Raw genomic sequence first — 20,572 nt, 5'->3', positions numbered from 1 at the left:
TGTTTGATAACTTTGACATTTGGAAATTACTCTAAGACTAAAAACATCTGGGTTGTTCTTAAAAATTTACAATGGCACTATCTGTGGATGAATTAAAAGTGGAATATGAAAAATCAAAAGAAAAAGAACAAAAAGGCAAGGATTCTTTGGGAGCTGTCTTCCACTTTTTAGAAATGGCGGTTTCCACATACCAGAAAATACTTGAGGAAGAAGGAGAAGGAGAAGGAGAAGGAGAAGGAGAAGGAGAAGGAGAAGGAGAAGGAGAAGAAGAAGGAGAAGAAGAAGAAGAAGAAGAAGAAGAAGAAGAAGAAGAAGAAGAAGAAGAAGAAGAAGAAGAAGAAGAAGAAGAAGAAGAAGAAGAAGAAGAAGAAGCAGCCATCTTTAATGGACAAAAAAGTTCAATTAAGAAAGAAAATAGGAAGAGAGGAAGGAAAAATGAAAATTTAAGATTCAATAAAACAACCAAGAAAAAGAAAAATAAGGTGAAAAAAGGTACAATGTTAGAAAGCAACTGAAAAGAGAAATACAACAGAGAGGGGAGGTTAAAAAAGTGGAGGTTGGGGGGGGGGGGGGCAAAAAGACCAGAGTGGAGAAGAAAGGGGAAAAAAAAAGGGGGGGGGGAAGCCACATTCTGAAACAAGATGCCAAAAAGCAGATTTTTTTTAGAGATAAAGGATAAAGGACAGAGTATAATTAAAGAAAGATTCTGCAAGAGTACATAAGATAGTATTGTAGTATTTGCATTTGAAATAGTCTATTGGAATATTAAAATATTAAAATGGTTAATAATGATAGATCTTAATATTTAATAAAATATTAAAGAGAATGTGTAAAATGATTAATGTTTAGTTATAGTTTAATTTGTTATTGTCTTAATCTTATTATAAATTCATTTTCTTATTCTAAAATAATGTATTAATTAGAATTAGAATTAGAATGGAAATGATATATTTAACTATATTATAAATTTATTATTCTTTTATTTTAAAATGCAACATGTAGAATGTACTAAGCAGAATCAGGATGGAAATTGTGTATTATTTTATGTGTTAATTTAGGCGAAAGATAGAAAGGCCTCACACTTTAAAAGTGATTACAGGGGAAATTTTTGGTTAAAGAGAAGAGATAAATAGACATTTGGAAAAGAATGGACAAAAGATACAAGTATAATGATTTTAAAATAAGATGAAATAAACAAAATATAATTAAGAGAGTGAAAAGAAGGGAGAAGTTATATAGAAAATATAGAATGGTTAATAAGATATGAATGGTATATAAGGCGAGCATGAATTTGATTTAGGTCTGTAAAAAAGGATGTAACCCGGGGCTAAGCCACTTTTCAAAAGAAGCTTTATGTTTTGTGTTTTGGTTAGCTATGTTTGACTGAGAATTAATAAAACCTTGGAGGAATAAAATTAAAGGGAGAGAAATTTGGAAAAGACATGTACAAATGATAATTAAGGAGGTTTTATCTTTTTATGTCTTGTTTTATGTTTTGTATTTTGTGTGTTTATGTTTGATTGAGAATTAATAAAACCTTGATAGAAAGAAATATAATTGAATAAAAGTGAAGGGAGAAACAATGAGAAATTTGGAAAAGATATATAGGTTTTTAAATAGAAATGAAAACTTTGATAGAAAGAAATATAATTGAATAAAAGTGAAGGGAGAAATAATGAGAAATTTGGAAAAGATATATATGTGCTTAAATGGAAATGTGATAATGTGGAACTATGCCTTAAAAAATAATGTTTTATTTGCCTTGTTAAAACTTATAAGTAATTTTTAGAAAGGAGGTTTTATGCTTTTATGTCCTATGTTTTGTTTGTCTTTAAAAAATTAATAAAGTTTGTTTTTTAAAAAAAAAATAATTTCAGACCAACTCACAGAGCCAGGTTTTAAGAAAATGGTGTAAATCTAAACCACAACATTTTTAGATTCCAATCATTTTCTTTTAAATTTGGCTCTGTGACTGGATATGGCTTATCAATTACAGACTTGACCAGATCAAATCTTTTGTCAGGCAGAACAAGAAACTCTTCAAATTTATGTTGTACCTCCCAGTTTTGTTGACCAAAGCTGATTCCTCTGTATATGATTGGAATGGGGACAATAATGTTATTGTCAATGTTGACTTGCAAAGCACTTCTTTCCTCTTGCAACTTGACAAAGAAACTAGAGGAGGTGGGATGTGTATGATTGCAATATGTGGGAATCAATCTGGGAGGAAGAAAATAAATTTATGTGATCCATTGGCAGCTTGAGAAGATCTTGCATCTCCGAAGTCAGACACTGAAGACTTTTGAAAGTGCAGGCTGTTTTCCCAAAATAAAATGTTTGACCTGGGTTAGTGGACAGTGAACACAAGGTGGCCCAGGGGAAGGAAAAGGGCATTTTACTATGCTGCACTTCACACCAAAACCTTAGAACTAGCTTTGCTTCTTCTTTGCCTGCATGGATCTGTCAATAAAGTTTTACTCTTGGTAACAAAAATGTCCCCAGAGTTTCTTTTGCATGCTAAAGGGATGGTTGACAGCTATAAATTAACTTCTGTTTTTTTCTCTTACGACCAAAACTCAATTCCTCTCATGTTTATTGCTTTATGGTACAAAAATATTTATTACTGCTAGCACTACAATGTAATTGATGTAGACAAAGAGCTGCAAAGATCCAAATATACATCTACTGTATGTTTGCAGGCGATATTATTTGCAAAATTATAGATCAGAACTATCAATCAGCACATCTGCTCGAACAATATTTCTCTCTCTTTTTTCTTTTTTTATAGTCCCACCTTTGATTTCCGGAAATAATGAAATTGTAACTGTTGTAGTTAATGATCAGGTGAGATTGGAGTGTGAAGCTCGTGGAATTCCTGCTCCTATTATAACCTGGTTGAAGGATGGAAGTCCTGTTTCTAGTGTTTCAAGTGGACTCCAGGTAATTTCTTAGCTCCATTAAAGTGTGAAAGACCCACAATTTAGAGATGGGATTTCTCCATGGAATCTGTCTCTTTAAATTTTGGATAATAAATTATATTAATTAATGCTTCAAATTCACCTATAATGTGGAAACAAGTTTATCTGTGTTAATTCATAAATAAAAATACAAAATCTAAGCCCAGAGTTACCTTGAGGTACTGTAATAGGGGCAGTCTATAAATGTTATAAATAAATAAAAAAATCCATATTTTGATTAGGATCAATAACAAAACCAGCATTATAATTATTGCTAGAATTAAAATCAGAATTCTCTAGAATTATTCATTAGGCAAGACATTAAAAAAATAATGGAACAGAGCAGAAACAAGAAAAATGTAAGGAGTGAAAATAATGTTAGAGATTTCTTGGGTGATACAAAAACATTTCATATCAGAAAAATTGTATTATGTGAATAAGGAAAGTTAATACTCTAATGCTGTCTGATTCAACCTATCTGCCATTTTTTAAAAAAGTAATTCCACCCTCTTTTTAGATTCGTTCTGGAGGTCGTATCCTGGCACTGATGAGTGCTCAGATTAGTGATATTGGAAGGTACACATGTGTAGCAGTAAATGCAGCAGGAGAAAAACAAAGGGATATTGATCTCAGAGTTTATGGTAAGAATATAAGAACTGCATTAGCATTCTTGAGATCTTGAGGGATTACAATAGCTTTCCCCAACAAGCTATCTTGGAATTTTGTAGAACTGTTGTCCTAACGTATCTTGATGGCCCCTGGTTGTAATGCTTGATTAGATTTCTAAAATGACCCATGGCATTTTTATTATACTACAGATTATAGATTGATCTTCTCACTTCCTTTCAATCTGGAAGTGATATCCTGTGTTTATTTTAATAGAATGGTCTTTATAGGTTTCATAGGAATCTAACATGCCCTTTCATGGGAAGTCATTTTCAAATGAAAACTACGTTTCTTTGGGACAACTAGATAATAATTTAGATGTTAATCATTTTCTTCAATTACTGAAAAATTTCACTTAAAAACTATGTAAGAGCAACAAATCTTTAGATGTTTGCTTAAAATGATGATGAGGATTCGCATATGGTCTTGAGACATTTTAACAGAACCTTTATAATACATGCCTGATTTCTTCAAAAAAAAAAACTATGAAACTACAACTACAATGCATGAAAAATAAAGATTTACAAACAATGGTATAGCTAGATTAATCAGAGAACTCTAATTGGCTGCAGTATCTTGTTAATGCATACATGGTTGTAAAAATAGTGGCATGCAATACATGAAATTTGAAACACTCTGTTTTGAATTTGAGACAGTGTTCCAACTTTACAAGTGTTCTAATGCTACTCCAACTATTCTGGAACTGTTCCAAATTCCAAACAACCAGGGACATTTCGATTTTGGAATACTTCCAGAATGATTGGAACAATGCTAAAATCTTTTCAATAAGTTTAGAACAAGCCATTGCATCTTAAAACAACACACAAGAGCTCAGAATGGGGCTCAAAACTCTAAATGTTTTGCATTTGAAATATTTTACACTCTTATAATTGTAAACACATTCTAAGATCTACAGAATGCCCCCTTCATAACTCTAAACTAATTTTAATGGAAGAATTTAGGGCTGATAATATCAGGTTACAGTACAACTAAAAAGCAGAAAAGTCCTAAGTATTTTAAAAAGTCAATAACTAAAGAACAGGAATGATAACTGACCTTTGAAAATGCTGTTAGGATGAAATTAATGTATTAAGTAATATTTATTTATTTATTTGATTTGATTTGATTTGTCAATCACTTATAAGATACTGGTATAAGAATAAACATAGTTTTGAATACATGAGATGGATACTTATAAGAAAAATAAAAAGAAACAATAGGACAGGGATGGTAGGCATGATTGATGTGCTTATGCATGCCCCCTATGTATGTATGTATGTATGTATGTATGTATGTGTGTGTGTCTATATATATATTTGTTTTCTTAAGTTTTCGTGGGTACTTACATGTATGGTATTCAGCTTTGTTCGGGTATTTTCCCACGTCATTGTAGTTGTGCTTTTAAAGTTATAGCAACGTTTCAGCAGAATCTCATCTGCCATCATCAGGCTTCTGAATACAGAATACCTTAGTGAAAAGAGATGAAACTAATTACTAAAGTGATGTTTTTTCAGTTCCACCTAATATTATGGGAGAGGAACAGAATGTCTCTGTGGCCATGGGGGAGCATTTGGAACTCCGCTGCCAAAGTGATGCTATCCCTCCACCTATGCTTCAGTGGCTGAAGGATGGTCAGCTCCTGCAGAAGAAGCTGGGTCTCACCATTACTGAAGATCAGAGTGTACTGAAGGTAAATATTAGAATGACTCAGATTTCCTCCTCATGTTTAGGGTTCCTGACATTAATAGCTTAAAGACTATCCCCTTGCATTTCTGAATGACATTGAAACAACTTCTTTCTTCTGATGGAGGAAAGAAAAGCTGTGCCGCTTTTGAAGTATTCTCCCAAAAGCTATTGAGTTACTTATCCAAAAGCATATCCAGAATTGGTGAATAGGTCCTGCCTGAACATTGCAGGATAGTTAGAGTTTATATTGTGGGCAATGAGTACTAATGATTAGGGATTAAAAAGAACTCTGGCATAGATCTTGCTGGGAAACAAATTTGGACAAATGTGAGCAGGAACAAAATCTGATTAGTGTTGGTATTTCCCCAAGTGGAGGGGGTGGGAGAAGAACTCTTGGGGTAGAAAAGGTGGTTTTGTACTTGATTTTCTAAAAGATATAACAAGACTGGTGTAACTTTACAAGTTTTAATTGGGCCAGAATATACAATACCCAAAAATGTTCCCATCCTTGCACTAAGGCATTCAGTATTAAAGAAGATATCTTAGAGCCTGTCAAGTAGAAAAATCATACTTGAAATAAATCTTTCTCCCACAGGGAATGACTTCCTTTACCGAAATCAAAATAATGTACTGGATCAACAAGTAATAATACACAGTGATGAGTACCAAAGCTATTGCCAAAAATAAGTTTGTCGATTTGTTTCTTGCTAGATTGAACAAGCACAGGTGCAAGACACTGGACGCTATACTTGTGAAGCAACAAACATTGCTGGGAAAATGAAAAAAAACTACAATGTCAATGTATGGGGTAAGTATAAGATTAAAGCATCTGTAATCCTAGAAATGCATGTCACTACTGATTTGCCTGTGAAAATCATATGGGAGTGATTGTTAAGAAATATATTCTTTCTTTGGCCCTGGAATCAGAAGCTGTGTTGGACATTTAAAAAAGCTGTCTACCTGATTTAATGTCACTCTGTTCCTCAGAGTACCTAGAATTAAAAAAAAACTGGAAATATTCAGCAATCCTGAGGGCTTTATTTTTTGGGCAAATTCTAGTGATCTTACTAATTCAGTGAGAAAAAAATATGAAATAAGGGTTGGAAATAATACCATGCACTATAAAAAAATTCAACAGTTAAATGTAGGGATCTCTTAGGTATTTAAAACACCTAATTTGCAGACTGTCAAAATATTTTAAATAAACTAAGAAATGCATTTGCATTCTGTTGTTTAACCTATGAGAATATTAATGCTTGAAACAAAGATTTGCGTTGAGAATTTTACTTACATTTTCTTCTTTCTCTGCTGATCTTGATACATTTAATTTCTTTATAGGTTGTATTAACCTATAGGAAGTGATTATTTGTTTCTGATATTTGTCTTCTCTAGTGCCATCAAGTATTTACAGCTCAGACACAGTGACTCAGCTGACTGTGATTGAAGGGAACCTCATCAGCATGATGTGTGAATCCAGTGGAATTCCACCACCCATTCTTGCTTGGAGGAAGAATGGTAAGCAGCTGGACTTTGTGAGGACTAATCACAATCCCTGTTAGTCCTGTTAGTTTTGTGTTGAGCCCTGTTTATCTCAATAGGTTACAGAACAGAACCTAAATTAACCATTCTGCTAGATTTCTAGAAATCAATATAATTGGGTTGATCAGCAGTACCTACTGCTGATTTCAACATTTTATTCTGAAATTGTCTTTTGTTTCAGTAGAAAGGCTTTCAAATACTCTAGATTCTCTTTGATTTAAGCTTACTGTGGCAGTGGCTTGAAATGCTTAGATCGGGGATCCCCAATCCCTGTGGATTGGTACCAGGCTGTGGCATGCCAGCAACCGTACTGCACAAACAAGTGGAACCCTTCCATGGGATGCAGGCAACATTACAAAACCACACAATCCACAGAAAAATCTTTCTCCACAGAACAGGTCCCTGATGCCCAAAAGGTTAGATGGAGGGTGTCACTGGCTTAGATGAAGGAATATGATGAGATAGAGTGTTTAAACCATATTTACCCAAAATTGCTTTCTGCTTCCATCTAATTTTCCCCCTCCTTCTTATGCCTTATTTGATTTAACCAGAATGCAAATTAATGTTTCCTTGCCTGTGTGAATTCCCAGTTTGCATTGTGGTTAGTCATTCTGGAATTAGCAGTCCCAACACATCTGGAAAATTCCAGGTTACAGAAATTAGGGGTTACATACTAATATTTACGAATATTAAATGCATTGAGAAAAGATGCTTTCTGCACATAGTTGTAAATTAATGATTTTTCTGAAGCATTAAAGCAGCTGCATCTTTTACAAGGGCTTTTGCTGCTCTCTTCACATACACATGCACACGTGTTTCCCTTTGCTGACAATAATGCTGTTTGTGCAAGCACACGTACCTGGAGACAACCAGAGAAACCAGATGTTCCTTGCAAAAAAAAATAAAAATGCCATGATTCAGGCAGAATTTATAGAATGTATCACCTTGAATTTGTGCCAATCTCTCATTGTCCAAAGTGTAATGGAAGTAACATTTGATGCTTATGGGACTTTGTTGCATTTTAGTTTACCTAGCCAACAGGAAATATGTCTGGAATAGAAAGAATACATTAAAAAATTCCAGTGTGAATGGGTCCCTTGCATTTGCCTGCAGCCAAATTGTTCTTCCCTTTCCCCATGTAGTAAATATGCAACAAAGCTGTGATTAATCATATGGTGCATATGCACAGTCCACTGGTTTATCTATTAAGTTTAGCCATGGGTAAGAGGTAATCAAAGAAACTGCTATTTGCTGAGCCCCATCTTCCTTGACCATTGTACCAGTAGGACTTGGCAGCTACTAGTTTCCCCTACATAAAAACTTAATAGAAACACATGACAGCCCAAAACAAGTTGTAGATTTGTATGAAAGAAAGGAGACTAATTATTATCTTAGTTATTTTTTATTATCTTAAGGAAACCTCTGGATGTCTTATGAGGGAACCAGGGCAAGATGAAGAGATTCTATTGTGAGAATAATTGCTTGCCAAAATACCACCTATCTCTGTTTATAGAACAGAGGGAGAAGTTAATTTATTTAATTCTTTATTCAGAGGGCACAATGGCCTTTACTGACATAAATAATATTTCTAGAGCAACCTGTTGAGATTGTGGAATAGACACAGCACCTTAAGTACAGTGTTGGACTGGTTCAGGTGAGATGCTAAACTTAACCTAGTTTTAACATAGTTTAGTGTGTCATTGTATCAAACTAGGAAATGATGGTTTGCTTTAGTTTACATTGGTTTGAGATGTTTTAATAGGAAATGGTACATAAATGTTATAAAAACAATGAAGTTACAGCTGATTTTCATAGATAGACTAATAATTGTCATTAATCCAATTTCCCAGTTCAGACATAATAGGAAGCTGTGATTAAGTGTGCCTTTTATTGCCTTTCAACTGTGCAAAGAGAGGAACACAATAACTGTTTGTGTATGAAGTTGAAGTTAATTCATTCCTTGGGTTATTCAACTAAGTTGATTATCCACATAATGCATAACCTGGTTTCAAAGACTCTGAAGAATGTGTACATATATTTTATATATATATATATTTATCTGAGAGTGTTTCTTTTGTAGGTTCTCCACTGCTAGTTGACCCTTCAGGAAGAGTCAGAATCTTATCTGGAGGAAGACAACTGCAAATTTCTATTGCTGAAAATTCAGATTCAGCCTCCTATACATGCATAGCTTCAAATGTAGCTGGAACAACAAAAAAAGAATATAAGTTGTTAGTGTATGGTAAGTCGTGGGCCATGTTTCTCAGTTTGGAAACAAATACTATATAAAACCTTCACAAATGAGCTTTGGAACAAACACAAATCACAGAAAAGCAATAATGGGATCTCTCATTTTCTTCAAATGGCAGTTGAAGGGATTTCTAAAAGCCTTTTCTTGATACTCTGAACCCAGTATTAGTTTTGAGAGGGGACTATGCAGGCACAGTGCAAGTACACATATATTTTTGGCATTGCTTTTAACAGAAATATAGAAAGTAGATTTGCACTACTTGTAATGCTTATGTCCCCAATAGAGATGTCCCTCTTGGTGATGGCATCTTACTACCCTGTTGGCCTTCTAAAGCTAAGCTGGCTAGGAACCAATTAAAGCTCAGAAGAACAGCCACCATTAACTTTCAGGAGAGTAAACCAGACTGGTAATTTGAAAAAAGAAAGTCTCAGAAGTAGAACAGGAAGATGACTGTGGCAACTACTATATCATTGCTGAGGAACTATAGATAGTTACCAGGGCATGAGTTTGATTTGAGTTAACCTTACTGTTAAAATATAAATCCACCCTCTACCCCACTTCTAAAGAGCTGGATTTTTTCAAAAGCGTTTTGCCGGTTTCAGGTGTGGCTCCAGAATCCAGGTATTTGCCTCAATAAGCTTTACATGTTTATTCAGCTGAATAAAGACAGGCTCCTCAAGGCAAGGAGGAATCCTGAACATACTTTGACACTCATATTTATATGTTTGCTACATTGTCTACTTCATCACCCCAAAGGACTGGCACACTCTAGGTAACAAAATACAGTAGTTATTTACCTCTCTTGGAGGTTTTCCAAGGACATTGGGTTGTACCTCAGGGACTTTGGGTATTTCTAGAGGAACTTTCCATGACCTTGAAGGCCTGCTGAGGCAATGGTGCCATCTGCACATATGCTCCCTCAAGACTGTCAGTAGAATTATTAGATTCTTGGTGAACAAAAGTATATGTAGTCAGGAATTCTGTTCACTTAATGCTGTGTCCATTGGAGTTTGGGGCTAAAGTGTTGAACCTGAAATGTTTCTTTGAACAGTTCATCCAACTATTCTGGACAATGGAAATATACAGTCGGATGTCATTGTAACTCAAGGGAATGATATTTCACTTGAATGCCAAGCAGATGGCATTCCACAGCCAACTGTCACCTGGATGAAAGATGGTCAACTGTTAGCCAATGAAAGACGAGTTGAAATACTAAAGGAGGGGCATGGTCTTCGACTGAAAAGTGCACAGGTGTCGGACACTGGTCGCTATGTATGCATTGCTGTGAATGTGGCAGGACTGACCGACAAGAAATATGACTTAAGTGTTCATGGTAAGTAAAGGAAATCTGTGTCAGAGAAAATACACAAAGGGGCATGCCCAGAGTAAGAAAGCAGTGGACTGTTCTGCTAGCCATGGAATAGCTGTATAATTTGATTTAGTTGAAGTAGGACAAAAGCTAGGGATTAATATGTAGTTATATATGTACTATGGAGACAACAGAAAGGAAAAAAGTATAACTTTATTTATTTATTATGCCACCCATCTCAATGTTCAAGACACCCAATTCTGGGTGGCTTACAATACATAGTTACTGAAGCAAAATGTAAGAGAAAATACTTTACTATCTTCCCAAGGTGTATTTTACTTTTTCCTTTCGTTGTGTTTGTCCTTGAGTCACATCATTTTCTTGATACATTTCAAAAGAAAGTGTTTTAATTAATTCAGAAAGCCTCTGATCTTGTCTAAAACCTAGCAAAGATACAGGGTTTTGTGAAATATTGAATGTAAATTTTCATAAGCTCTTTCAGCTCCCAAGAAAGTAGTTGGATCATTTTGTTGATTAAAAACAAAAGCAAAAGCAATGAATCAACCCAATAAGTAATTCCATAACATTGGAGAAGCTTATACGGTGTATAGATAACATAATGTTCTGTTACCTATGCTAGGCATTCTGAAGTATTGCAAAACAATTTATTTTGCCTCTTGCTTTATGAGAATGATTGAAGGAGCAGATAAAATTAATACTAATACAGAAAAGAGCTGCAATTCTGCACATAGGTTTCAATTTAAATCAGATAAGCAACTGTGTGCAGAATTATAATAGAGTCTTTAATTAAATAATTCAACTTATTGTGGCACAAGAGATAGAAAGTGTATTTTTTCCAAATAACACACACAAAAAAGGTTTTCTCAACCCCAACTAGTAATTTATTCAGAGTTTGACTTAGGGATGCTTAATTATTTCAACAGCAAAAACACACTTGATGTTTATATTGCAACTTTGTGAAGACATTTAAGAGATCTCTACAGCAAGAGCTTAGAAGGAGTTTAGTCCACTAAATTCCAATTTCTTTGTGTCAAAGAGGCCGCATTACCACTAAAAAGAGAAATTATAGTTATCTTTTAAATCATAAAGAGGGAGGGAGAACATTTTAATAGAAGCAAAGAACCTCAGTATTGCATATGATTGTTTTTAAATTCTTTTAAATAAATATAGCTGACCTTCCTTCATCATTGAATGATGTTTAATCTGTCCTGCTACTCTTTTTTGGTAGTCCCCCCAAGAATTATGGGTAATCTGGTGCAACCAGAAAATGTAAGTGCTGTGGAGAAAAGCCCTGTCACCCTGATTTGTGAATCTTCTGGAATTCCCCAGCCATCAATAATGTGGTTGAAGAATGGACAGCCAGTCACTTTAAGTAACTCTGTGAGAATCCTATCAGGTAAGAGGGAACATGAAAATATGTTATTTTTTAATATTAAACATAGAAAATGTTATATAGTTTACTTGACTAAAACAAACACATGGAAAGTCTCTGTTAAACCTAACATATGGCTTTTCTACCCACCTCAAGCTGAAATATTTAGGATTTCATATGTGATATCAGATACAGTTAGTTAAAAGAAGTAATTACTCTGCATGTAAAATGTTACTCTCTTAAGCTGTTCAGGCATGATTTATATATTTTCTTGCTGCAGAGAATTATTTTGCTGTTGTTGTGGAGAGCATTAGAACATGATGCTGAGAACTATTTAAATCTTAGATCATAGTTTAACTTGGTTACCATTTTGTAAATGATTGTCTCTTAGTCATATCTCAATTGCACAGTTTTCCAAATTATTGAGAGGTTAAAAGAAAAACATTTTTGGATAATGGGCCTGTCTTGCTCATTTACTGCAAATTTTATTTAATTTTCAGTGACCTATTACCAGTACTAAATGACCTGATTTTGGAAAAATGCTAAGTTGGATCAGGCTTGGTTAATACCACACCAGGGTTGCAGATTTGATTTGGGGAGATTGAAAAACAACACAAAACAATAAACCAACAACCCAGAATAAGGCAATAGCTAATCACTCTGGTCCAGAAATCCTCATTGACATATACTATACTTGTGGACTGAAGGCAGTCTTTTTACCAAAATGCATAACCTGATCATCATAGGGTCTGGAGTTTTGTCTTAAAAGGCAAAATATTTCATGGCCCATAAAGGTAATACATTTATACATTGTTAATGTGTACTCTCCCTCAGGGGTCGGATTCTACAGGTTCGCACCTATTCACTAGATCCGGTTGTTAACATTCTAAGCAGTTCGGAGACCGGTTGTTAGAAGAAATTACTGGCCTAATCCTGAAAGAAAGGCAGGAAGGAAACATTCTGGTGATGCTTACAGAAACTGCCTCTCCGTTAACCCTTATTACATTCTTGGCAGGACTAGACTTCCTGTCTCTGGAACTACTCTGGAGGTTTTTTCCCGTCCTTTGCTGGCACTTTGCTTGTGTGGAGTGACCATTCAAAGTTACAATGGCACTGAAAAAAGTTACTTATGAGCATTTTTCACACTTATGACTGTTGCAGCATCCCCACAGTCATGAGAGGCCAGGCGAGGAGATGCATGCCTCGATGTGAGTGATGTTGAGTTGGCCATGCCCAGCCAATAACATGACCACCAAGCCATGTCCACCCAGTCACATGACCACCAAGCCATGCCCACCACCTAAGCCATGCCCACAGAACCGGTTGTTAAAATTTTTGAATCCCACCCCTGCTCTTCCTCCCTAAATAGAAATGACTAAGAAAATCAAACACAAGCAGTCAAAAATTATATGAATGAACAGATTTATTCCAGGACAAATATCTGATGGAACTAGGCTTAAATGCAGAAATGATCCCAAACCAGAAAATAGTTTTCATTCAGCAAAACCATATTAGCCTGGTACAACATATTTCAGCAGCATGCTCAGGAAGGAAATATTGGCTTATGATTGTTACGATTTTGGAAGTTTCTTGAGGACTGGAAGCATGACTTTTTCTTTAAGCAGGCTGGTCCCATGCCTTCTCTTAAGAAGGTGATGATATCTTTAATGCAACCGTCTTGCTCACAAAGCAGAACTTCATTTAATAATGTTGATTCAGATAGTGTTCTGGATACTTTCATGAATTGATTTACATCAAGTAGAGTAAAAAAATCTCAAAAAATAAAAGCCTACACTAATACAAAAGGAATTTTCCTTTAAAACATATATAATTATCATAAATCCTCTTTTGGGTAAGCAGTGTTATATAAAGCAAAAATTAGCCAAAATACCCCCTTCCCTAAAACTCCTCAAAACAGTGAGATTAGCAAAGAAATTAAAAATAGAAGACAAAAAGAAAAAAAACCCTGACTAGATTTAATCTACCATGTTTCCATGTATTTCTGTCCTTGCAAACCAACTTTGTTTCTACCATAGTTCAGTTACTTTCCAGAAGATGGAAGGATGGCCCAACGAACCACTGTAGCACTGAACCACTGCTAGTTTTTTTTAATTTAAAGAGGGTTTGGGGAAAAAAAAGGTTATTTGACATATTTCCCATAATGATAATGAAGAAACATGCTTCCTCAGTAGAACGATCATCATAATAAGTTCCAATAGTAAATTCCTAGTAATGTCTTGGTATTCACTTTTAGCTTTCATACATATGTATTAGAGATGTTGCTGAATAGCCTTGAGCTGAAGCAAATACTAAGAGTGAAGTGAATTTTCCAAAGCAAAATTATCATTGTCACTCAGACAACTGTATATTCCACAGAGGACTGAGATTTCAGTAGGCTGCCAGTTATTTTGAACTTTCATTTTGTTCTGGTTCTATATTAACAACTCAAAATTGAGAATTAGGTTTTATTATAATAAGCTTTATGGCTTTTCTGTTTAGGTGGCAGGATGTTACGTTTGATGCAGGTGAAAATAGAAGATGCTGGTCATTATATCTGTGTAGTAACTAACATTGCAGGAGAAGTCAAGAAAAACTTTGAACTTTCAGTTTTAGGTGAGTATATCAAACCTATCTTTAAAAAGCCAAAGTGTCAGATTTTTCTTCCTAGTTTATAGTCCCTGTGTTTAGAAATTGAAGAGATGACTGAAAAAATAATATAGGCAATGGGTAGCTTTCTTAATTGGTTAGTATAAGTTGGCAGTTGTTCCAGTGTAAAACAGAAAGATGCTTTATGCGTCTTGTAAAATATCAAAAACAGGAGAATGTAGTTGTGTTTTTTCCTTCCTTCTTCCCTGCAAGTTCTTCAAATTTTAATAACTATTCTTTAAAAGAAAACACCCTAGTGCTCCACACAATGTTATTTGATAATATAATGGACATAATATTGTAATTCCACTGCATCTTATACAGTCCAAGTATGCCAGGATAAATTTGGAAAATAGTAAAATTTAGTTTCCATAGAAGCAGCCATGTTATTCTAGTAGAAAAAAGAAAGAAAAAGACATAGTCTTGCAATATCTTAGATCAACTAAGAATATATAAGTGCCTTGGTTTAAATAATTACTTTTGTGACTTTTTCAAAAGAAGAAGCAACACTATTCATTCTAGGGACCAAGACAATAAGGGAAAACATATGTAAATTATGTTCCTTCATTTTATCTGAAACCACTTGAAAAAGTCTTATCTGAATTCAACTTCATATTTTAAATGAATGTGCTTCAGATTTCATATACTTTTATCAAAGTTATGACATTTTTCACAGGGCCATCACAACACAACATCCATACGAATATATATTGAAGACATGTCTCCTGAAAATGGAACAACATATTTTGTGATGACTAATGCAAATAAAAATGCAATCTTTTTGTATTCCTGTATTCTTACATAATTATTTTCTTTCTTTCTTTATTTTGACAATGTAAAAGTATCCCCAAGCATTGTAGGAGAAAATAAACTGGAAGATGTAAAAGTAAAAGAAGGGCATGGCATTACACTGACATGTGAAGTCACAGGTAAGCTTCTGATGATTCTTGGTTAGAGCTGGTTTGGCTGCAACAATCAATGGCTATGGTATTAAGCAAGTAAACATTCATTCTCTCTCTCTCTCTCTTCCTGGATGATGCTACTATAGGTAGTTCTCAATTTATGTCCATTCATTGAAATAAAAAGTTATGACAGCACTGAAAAAGCGATTTACAACCAATTCTCACAACTATCTCCTTGTTCCTGTGGTCACATGATCAAAATTCATATGATTGGCAACAAGCATGTATTTATGATTTATATATAGTGCGCACGCACACACATACATATAGTACATAAAATTATTTGCTACAATGCTCTACCTGTCAATGACTACTTCAACTTCAACTACAATACACAAGCAAACAATAGATACTAACTTAAGGAAAACCGCTCAAAACTTGATTGCAGAAAATACGACTTCAGTAACAGAGTTGTCAGTGCCTGGAATGCACTACCTGACTCTGTGGTTTCTTCCCCAAACCTCCAAAACTTTAACCTTAGACTGTCTACTGTTGATCTTACCCCATTCCTAAAAGGTCTGTAAGGAGCGCACATAAGTGCACCAACATGCCTACCTTGGCCTAATGTCGCCTTTTATTCGTACCTATTTCATGTAATCATAATCATGTTCTAATTATATCTGTTTTCTAATACATGCTTAACAAATAAATAAAATAAATAAATCACCAAGGAGTATCATGTATTCTGAGGTAGAATATCATTTTTCATTTTACTTTTAAAGACTTAACAAAGAACACAATTTAAAAGGGCAATTTTCACAAATCAATTATTAATATTTGCATTTGTTCTCAAAAAGGGAACCCTATTCCAGAGATCACTTGGCTAAAAGATGGGCAAACTATTCTACAGGATGATGGCTATCAGTTAATGTCTAGTGGACGTTTTCTTCAAATTACAAATGCTCAAGTTGCTGACACAGGGAGATATACCTGTGTTGCCTCCAATACAGCCGGAGATAAAAGAAAAAGCTTCAGTGTTAATGTACTTGGTAAGATTTATTGAGTAATAGACATGTTTGGGTTCCTTTGAAGAAGATAGATCTATCTGGATTGGAAATTTTTTTTTAGTAAATATACTGTGTATACATATATATCTGAAGTTGCAAAGTTATTGATAAAACTTTGGAGGGTTGGTGCTAAGACACTGGAAGTTGTGTCAATGATATCATTGTGGCAAGTACCAAAAGTGTTGTCTCCAAGTCACTGAAGGCCTAAGGGTTATATACAACTTCCAAGAAACTTCCCAAAATTTCGTATACATAGAAATACAGCATTTCATATGATATTGTCTCTCTCCCTCTACAAAAATGAAGAAACAAATGGGTTACTTAAACCCCTTCCAAGCACCTAAAATGCCCTGCACCAAAAGATTCTCAGCTGCTTGTCAATAGTTCTTTAAAAAACAGGCTTAGGAAGTCCTCTTTCAGATTTCAATTCCCTCCTTTACTTCAGCGATAGTGATAACTTAATATTCTATCTGGATTGTATTTCTTATACAGTATTTCTTGATTGGTGGAATCTCCCCCCTTTTTTAAACCCCCGGCCTTCTGAAAAAAAGAAAATAAATGAATAAAACTCTAAGGAATCCCCATTTTTCCTCTTATTTGGCATAGACAATACCAAATATGCAATCAGGGAGCATGACTATGCTATCATTATTCTATCAGGGAGCTTGTTTTAAAAAGTCATTGTTAAATTGTTCTATTAAGGAATGTGTTAAAAAAAAAACCAACTTCAAAATGAATGTATAAAGAAAAAAAAAGAATTATAAACACAAGAAATCATTTTTAAAAATAAAATAAGGAAAAAAAAAGTTTTCTAATGGTCAAATTTAATCTGAAGCTTCAAGATAGATTGGCTTTTTAGTTCAGGTGCAATATCAGTGCTTCAGTGGTTTGAATCAAAGCAATATTTCTGCATGAAGCTCAGTCTCTGGGAAACAAGTGTCATATGTATTTTGGCTCTTAAATTGCTCAACCTGTGCTCTTGGATTAAGTTGCAGGTATAGCAGGTGGCCAAATATTTTCCCCATAAGTAGTTCCTTCAGAAGTACAAATGATGCTCACAATTATCAGGATTATTTTAAAACAATGCTCTTTTTTTTCTGAACTTGCTCAGTGTCTCCATCCATTGTGGGTTCAGATAATGACGGGGGTGCAGAAGAAGCCACAGTTATCTTAAATAACCCAACCTCCTTAGTTTGTGAGGCTTACTCATATCCATCAGCCACAATCACCTGGTTAAAAGATGGAGCTCCCATAGAGTCAAATAAGAACATCCGGGTTTTGCCAGGTAATTATTTGAATGCCTCTATTATTAAAATAAATTTGGAATCAGTTGGATTGAGATGGATGGCTATAACATTGTGATGGAGCAGTGGTTAGAATGCAGTATTGCGTGCAGGCTCACTGCTCTCTGTCAGGAGTTTGACTCTGACCAGCTCAAAGTTGATTCAGCCTTCCAGCCATCCAAGCTTGGTAAAATATGCTGGCTCTGTAAACTGCTTAGAGAGGACTGTAGAACACTATGAAGCAGTATATGTCTAAGAGTCCTACTGCTATTGTGATAGAAATTGAATGAATGAATGAATGAATGAAATTCTATCCTATTTTTTTACATTTATAAATTCACTTTGGTATATTTTCTGAAAATGTCTGAATAGAGATTGACTATTAGAATTATTATAATAATTGTTAGGAAACATTTGCATATTTTGACTTCCAACTTGTGGAACTTAACAATGTACCAAAGCTTAGGTTTTGTCTCTTCCTACTAACCAGAGTATCAATGGCTTGAAAAACTTACTTTTCTGTGTGATGTGGTAGAGTTCACTTGCATATCACAGGCAGGGAACAAGGAATATGTAACATGGCAGGGCCTTTCAATTTCTTTCAGTGTTTGACATAATTAGAATGTTGATGCACTACTGTGTTAAAAGGCATTTCATTTCTGCTTCTTTCTAGAGTTCTTCCCTAAACTCCAGTTTTAACATGTTCTGAAATTGGAATATCTGTAGTTCCTTCCTTCAATGGAACAATGCCTAAGTTCATACAGTTCCTGTTCAATTCAGAAGAAAATATACAAAGGGGACGGGGAAAATGTAATTTGACTTTTGTCCTTTTTAATAGGTGGTCGAACTTTACAGATTCTGAATGCCCAGGAGGACAATACTGGTAGATATACTTGTATAGCTACAAATGAAGCGGGGGAAACATTAAAACATTATGAGGTGAAAGTTTATAGTAAGTTTTAAAGCATTGTTTCTTGCTGAAATTCATATGTATTGTTCGATTCTCTACCATCTCTTTATATTTTGTACAATTCCTACCTTAGTTGCATATTTTTAAGTATATATACATTCCATTGTTCATTTTGTTGCATTTACATCAGGATGGTAATGCCAAATTAGATGTTTCACTGTATATGAAAGTCTTCTGAATAATTTTAAGAAAAGTGGCTGCATAGCTACACATCAAAAAAAAAAACATTTATTTCTTCACAGTAATCGGGGTTACTGTTCGAGATTTTCAGCAGGATGTGGAGTAAGCATTTTTGAAGCTGTGTTCTTTTTTTCTTTTGTCTTTAATCCCAGGGCCTGCTACAAAAAGATGTATAAGAGAGGCTAGTTTTGAAAGGCTATCCTCCTGAAATTATAAATCCGTCCCATAGTAACAGACTTCCTAGCTGAATTAAATCAAGACATACATGAAAAACCACTGACTGATTTGTAGACAGGATAATGGCCCATTGACGGCTGATTGGAATGGCAGGAACACCTCGTGTCTCAGGGCCCTATCTCAGGTCCTTTGGAAGGACTTGATAGGTGGACAAAATGCCAATCCAACCTAAACATCTGACTAACTGTGCGATGAACCACAATAATAATATCTGAAACTGACGCTTTAAAGCAGGGGGTGTCAAACTGGTGGCCTGCTGGCCAGATGCATCATATGCAGGCTATGCCCACCCCACGAAGGGGGAAAAAGTCACAAAACATCATGTGATGGCAACATGACACGGCGAGTTTGACACCTATGCTTTAAAGGAAGGTGCAAAAGATTAAATCTTAGAGCTAATGTTCATAAAATATTGAACTACAGGATCCAATATTAAGTGTAATTAATTAACTGATTTTAATTAATTGCATTGAGTAAATACAGGGATGTAATGTTCAGCTAGATAACATTTAAATTAAAGATAATATTAGAAAAATCAAGTATAGTTGAGTGCATTATTATTAGTTGTTAAAGAGTTACAGCTCTTTTGAGTCATCCCTTGACAACATTTAGCAAGGAGCATTATTCATTAGGTAAGTATTCTAATTGGCACAGATTTTAAAGGTAAATACCCCTAGAGACATATCTATTCCTAGAGAGATATGTAATTACTGCTACTTACATATGTCTTTTTTCCCTGACAACATTGTGAGTGTCAAAATGAGAAACCTCATTTCAGTTTGGTGGCTTTATTTTTATATTTACCTTTATTTGGCAGTTCCTCCTATGATAAGCAGAGGGGATTTGTCAGGATTGGGCTTGTCCCCTAAGGAGGTGAAGATCAGAATGAACAACAGTCTTATCCTGGAATGTGAAGTCCATGCAATTCCTGCTGCTGCCATCAGATGGTACAAGGATAGACAGGCCAGTCATAAAGATAATTTCTTACAGCAAATATTTGTTTTAGAAAAACCAGGAAACTTCTTTATAGCAATGTCTCTTCTTCCTTTCATCAAATTTTCCAAAACACAATGTTCCAAAGCTATAGGAAGTCCTGTTCTGTCTCAGCAATTATTATTATTATTATTTGTTAAATTTATTTACCATCTATCTTGTTGTGGGGTTACACAATAATCTGTTACACAAGAAAAGAATTGGAGAATGTTGAAGGATGTGTCAATTGCATTCTGCTTTGTCACTTGCAATTTTGGACTGCTTTTCTAGATTTCATTCTTTCCAGTTCTGAATTAATTTCTTCTTTTTGCACTTCCCTATGAGCATTTTAATACTTGAAAAATATTTTCCATATTATTTATTACCTAGTACTTATACTTCATACACTTTTCATATTTTTGCTCTCCTTGAATCTTTTCATATGTGGAATATTATTTTTGGCTGACAATATTTTATTCAAACTAACACGAGAACATCTCTCATTCATTCATTC

At 34.6% G+C, this 20,572-nt stretch overlaps 1 protein-coding gene across 2 annotated transcripts in view; it reads left to right on the top strand.

The window, feature by feature from the left end:
- The window catches only part of HMCN1 (hemicentin 1), a 253,333-nt gene that overhangs the window by 146,963 nt on the left and 85,798 nt on the right, over positions 1 to 20,572 (top strand). For both annotated transcript variants that reach the window (XM_087930424.1, XM_026703203.2), the window contains exons 39-52: positions 2,789 to 2,940; positions 3,475 to 3,598; positions 5,138 to 5,313; positions 6,021 to 6,117; positions 6,702 to 6,824; positions 8,929 to 9,090; positions 10,151 to 10,432; positions 11,658 to 11,825; positions 14,301 to 14,414; positions 15,290 to 15,376; positions 16,207 to 16,398; positions 17,528 to 17,701; positions 18,538 to 18,651; positions 19,904 to 20,049. In XM_087930424.1, the coding sequence (XP_087786550.1) occupies positions 2,789 to 2,940; positions 3,475 to 3,598; positions 5,138 to 5,313; positions 6,021 to 6,117; positions 6,702 to 6,824; positions 8,929 to 9,090; positions 10,151 to 10,432; positions 11,658 to 11,825; positions 14,301 to 14,414; positions 15,290 to 15,376; positions 16,207 to 16,398; positions 17,528 to 17,701; positions 18,538 to 18,651; positions 19,904 to 20,049 (2,111 nt within the window). The remainder of the gene's footprint in view (positions 1 to 2,788; positions 2,941 to 3,474; positions 3,599 to 5,137; positions 5,314 to 6,020; positions 6,118 to 6,701; positions 6,825 to 8,928; positions 9,091 to 10,150; positions 10,433 to 11,657; positions 11,826 to 14,300; positions 14,415 to 15,289; positions 15,377 to 16,206; positions 16,399 to 17,527; positions 17,702 to 18,537; positions 18,652 to 19,903; positions 20,050 to 20,572) is intronic.

This window comes from Pseudonaja textilis, chromosome 3, assembly GCF_049901715.1.
Source record: "Pseudonaja textilis isolate UNSWEBS1 chromosome 3, rPseTex1.2, whole genome shotgun sequence".
Classification (NCBI taxonomy): Eukaryota; Metazoa; Chordata; class Lepidosauria; order Squamata; family Elapidae; genus Pseudonaja; species Pseudonaja textilis.
Note: the sequence above shows the minus strand (reverse complement) of the source record. Positions and strands in the feature narration are given on the sequence as shown.